At 50.6% G+C, this 3,717-nt stretch overlaps 1 protein-coding gene across 2 annotated transcripts; it reads left to right on the forward strand.

Moving 5' to 3' along the window:
- Positions 1–427: 427 nt before the first annotated feature.
- Positions 428–2,926, forward strand: LOC123066398 (F-box/FBD/LRR-repeat protein At1g13570). 2 transcript variants are annotated; one of them, XM_044489482.1, is made up of 3 exons: positions 428–1,535; positions 1,627–1,761; positions 1,915–2,926. In XM_044489482.1, the coding sequence occupies exons 1-3, from the start codon at positions 522–524 to the stop codon at positions 2,323–2,325; spliced, it is 1,560 nt and encodes a 519-aa protein (XP_044345417.1). In that variant the 5' UTR covers positions 428–521; the 3' UTR covers positions 2,326–2,926. The 2 variants fall into 2 exon arrangements, with proteins under 2 accessions (XP_044345417.1, XP_044345418.1); XM_044489483.1 differs by having other exon boundaries at positions 428–1,526.
- The last annotated feature ends 791 nt before the right edge of the window (positions 2,927–3,717 follow it).

The following is a 3,717-nucleotide window of genomic DNA, read 5'->3' on the forward strand; positions in this document are numbered from 1 at the left end:
TAGGATTTTCGCGGCGGCTCGGAGGCAGCCGGTAGGTGTGCATGTGCGGAAGATGGGTGTGGTAGCCACCCATTTGCGTTGATGGAAAATGGCACGCCACCAACAAAAATTGTGACTAGTCATTTCTCCACTAGTGCATAAATGCTCGTGTATACGTTGGCTGATTGTGCCTCGGTTTTCTCTAATACGAGATGCAATGGAAAATGTGCGAAATGCAAACTACACAAATTATATTGAAGCAAGTGGTGCTTTAGAACCGGATCAGCATATGTTTTAAGCCAAACTGTATCATGATTTCATTATGGAGGAAGTCATCCAAATTGAATCAATTCTGTTTCAGAAAACAAAACACAATTGAGGGTGATGGATGCTGTTTCATGGGCCAAGAAGATAGCTGCTTCCGACATTTGGCCCAGCCGAACCCTCCGAAGCAGCTCGCCCCCCATTCCTCGCCCCCACTCACTCCACCACGGACCAAACCCTCGCCGCCGTCGCCCCCCTTTTCCCCTCCACCGGCGGCCATGGACCCGATGATCGGCGTCAGCAGGAGCGACATGCTCGCCGGCTTGGAGCGCGACGGCTTGGACCCGGGGACGCTGGACGCCGGCACAAACCTGCTGCTCCACGTCGTGTACGACTACCTCCCGGACCCGCCCGTCTCCCCCACCGCCACCCTCTCGCTCGCCGGCGCGTCCTGGGTCCCCGACGGCGTCGACCGCATCAGCTGCCTCCCCGATGTGGTCCTCCGCGACATCATCTCCCGCCTCCCCGCCAAGGACGCCGCGCGCACCGCCGCCCTCGCCTCGCGCTGGCGCCCCCTTTGGCGCTCGGTGCCCCTCACTCTCGTCGACAGCCACCTGCTCCCGGACGGCGGCGCGCGCGGGCAGCTCGTCATCGGCGCTCCCTCTCCCCGCGCCGTCACCGCCGCGGTGTCCCGCGTCCTCGCGGCGCACCCGGGCCCCTTCCGCTGCGTCCACCTCACCCGCACCACCATGGAGGAGCACCGGGGCGAGATGTCGCGCTGGCTCGACATCCTCGTCGCCAAGGGGGTCCAGGAACTCATCTTTGTCAACCGGCCTTGGCCGATAGACCTGCGCCTCCCCGCCACGCTTTTCAGCTGCTCCACCCTCACCCGCCTCTACCTCGGCGTCTGGAGGCTGCCGGACACCGCTGCCGTGCCGCGCGGCGCCAGATTCCCCAATCTCAAGGAGCTCGGTCTGTGCTTCTGTGTCATGGAGGACCGTGATCTGGCCTTCATGCTTGAAAGAAGCCCCGTCCTGGAGTTCCTCGTCCTCATGGGAAGCCAGACCGGAGTGCGCCTCCGCCTCGTCAGCCAAAGCCTGCGGTGTCTTCAGCTGGGCTTTACCTGCTTGGAGGACATCGAAGTGGTGGATGCCCCTCGCCTGGAGAGGCTCTTCCAGCGGGACACCGACGTTACTGAGGGCGACACTGCCACGATCAAGATTGGGCGTGCACCTAACCTGCGTGTGCTGGGATATCTTCAGCCAGGAGAGCAAGAGCTGGAGGTCTGCGTGGTACGATCCTAATTAAATTTGCATGCGTACCTGTGATGCACGATTAATAATGCCAATCTATGAATGACTTAGTTCCTTGGGTGCATTGCAGGCTGGGAGCAAGGAGAAGATTGCCCTTAGTGTGCAGATATTGGCCATAGAGGTGCGATTCGGTGTTCGTAGTGCTGTCAAGAAAGTGCCAGGCTTTCTCAGATGCTTCCCTAACCTGGAGACGCTCCATGTCCAGGTAAAATTGGTTAACTTAACTAGATACGTATGCTTGCTGCATTGGCAATTTTGCAGTACTAGTTAGTGCCTACATATCTAGCATGGTCAGAACTATGAATGAAGCAGCTTAATTATATGTCCTGAACTATGTATGCGTCGATTTCATCTGCAGTCCCGCATCGATGAAGAGCCCAATGGCAAGGTCAATCTGAAGTTCTGGCAGGAGGGCGGTCCCATGAAATGCGTCGTGCAGAGCATCAAGAAGGTGTTTTTCTACGAGTTCCAGGGGTTGAGAAGCGAGGTTGCTTTCCTCAAGTTCATCGCGGAGAGAGGTCGGGTGCTGGAGCAGATGGTTGTTGTGGTGGCCAGTGAGTGTTTCTCCTCAGGGGACAATGTGAATGCGAAGCTGAAGCCTCTGATCAGTGCAAAATGGAGCAACAAAGCTTGCAAAGTAGAGCTTTTCAAGAGCCCACTCGACAACGTGGGAGGTCCAGCTTACTGCCACGAAATAGCTTCGGATTTTGAGGTTGCTGATCCTTTTGATCTCAACTACTACTATGAAGCAGAAAGGATCTCTCTGTAAGGTAATTAGTAGTACCCTGCCTCTTGCCTCTTGCCTCTTGCCTCTTGTGCTGCAAGACTACTGTTACTATTGGGACCTGAATTTCTGCATGATGATGTTGTTTTGCCAAGTCAAGTCTTGTGTGGTAGCAGTTCGAATTAGACAAAATATTGGCACACCAGTTTCTATGTCTGTTCCTTTGAAAGTCTGTTCAGTGAGCCTTCACCTTATTCTGCGTTAAAGGGCAAAGGACTGACGAACGGCTAATATATGTATCCAATCATCATGTTTTCCCAAAATTTATAAAACATGCACCAGTTATTGTAGTCAGTGGCATTGCATAGCAATTGCCAAGGACTCTTTTGTAAATCAATATGCTGCCTTCTGTAAAAATATGGTATGCCACTCTTGAAAAAAAAATCCTGCAGATTTTTTCATGTTTTTTTTAGTTTATTATTTGGAGGAATACCAGGACTTAATGAGTTCTTTTGTCAAAGGAATATTTCAACATTATTCAGTATAGTATATTTTTACACTCATTCGTGTTGGGCTGGGATACTTAATTTTCATTTGTTTTTCCTGTATTTTCTTGTTCCTGATGTCCAAAGAGTAGAGCCACGTAAATGAGAGCTCCTTTTTCTTTTAGTGGTATCACCACATTTTATTAGATAATAGCATAACTTGGGATACAATATCAGGGGGGTCTAACAGCCACAGATGGCGCCCGAGTTGCAATGGCAAGGCAGCTTTAGCTAAATTATGTGCTTCTAGATTTGAATCTCTTCCTACATGCTCCACACATGCATCCTCAAAGAGCCTCATTCTATCTTTGATATCATTGATGATAATAGAACTAGGCCCCTTATACTATGACTGTAGGTGATTCAGCGTCGCCTTACAGTCCGTCAGAACTTGAATTTTCATAACATTTAGATCCTCTGCAACAGTGGAAGCTTCTCTTACTGCCAAACCTTCCAAGACTTCAGGTTCGTTCATTCCCTGAAAAACCAACGCCGACGCCCCAACGTAGTTCCCGTCATGATCTCGACAAACTGTTGATATTGATCCCCTTGTCTCATCCCTGAGTATCGCCGCATCAACATGGATTTTATGAAAGCTCTCAGCATCTTCTCCCCTTTTATTTTTTTTCCGATGGTCTCAGCATCTTCTCCTAACAGAATGTGGAGGAGATTGTTGGGCAGTAGTATTGACCTTCTTTCGTGGAATAAGTGACAGATCAGTCAGATAGCTTACTTTCTTGCAGATGGGACAAATATTATCCGTTTCAGCCATATTCCTGTGATTCCACACATCTTCTGTTGGAATGGAATTCCTTACTTGTTTCTTTGGTGTTTGAATGTGCACTTGTGTTTTCCAACCGATCCTCCCTAGTCCTGAAGAAAATGCCCAACT

This window comes from Triticum aestivum, chromosome 3B (genome assembly GCF_018294505.1).
Source record: "Triticum aestivum cultivar Chinese Spring chromosome 3B, IWGSC CS RefSeq v2.1, whole genome shotgun sequence".
In the NCBI taxonomy this organism is placed as follows: Eukaryota; Viridiplantae; Streptophyta; class Magnoliopsida; order Poales; family Poaceae; genus Triticum; species Triticum aestivum.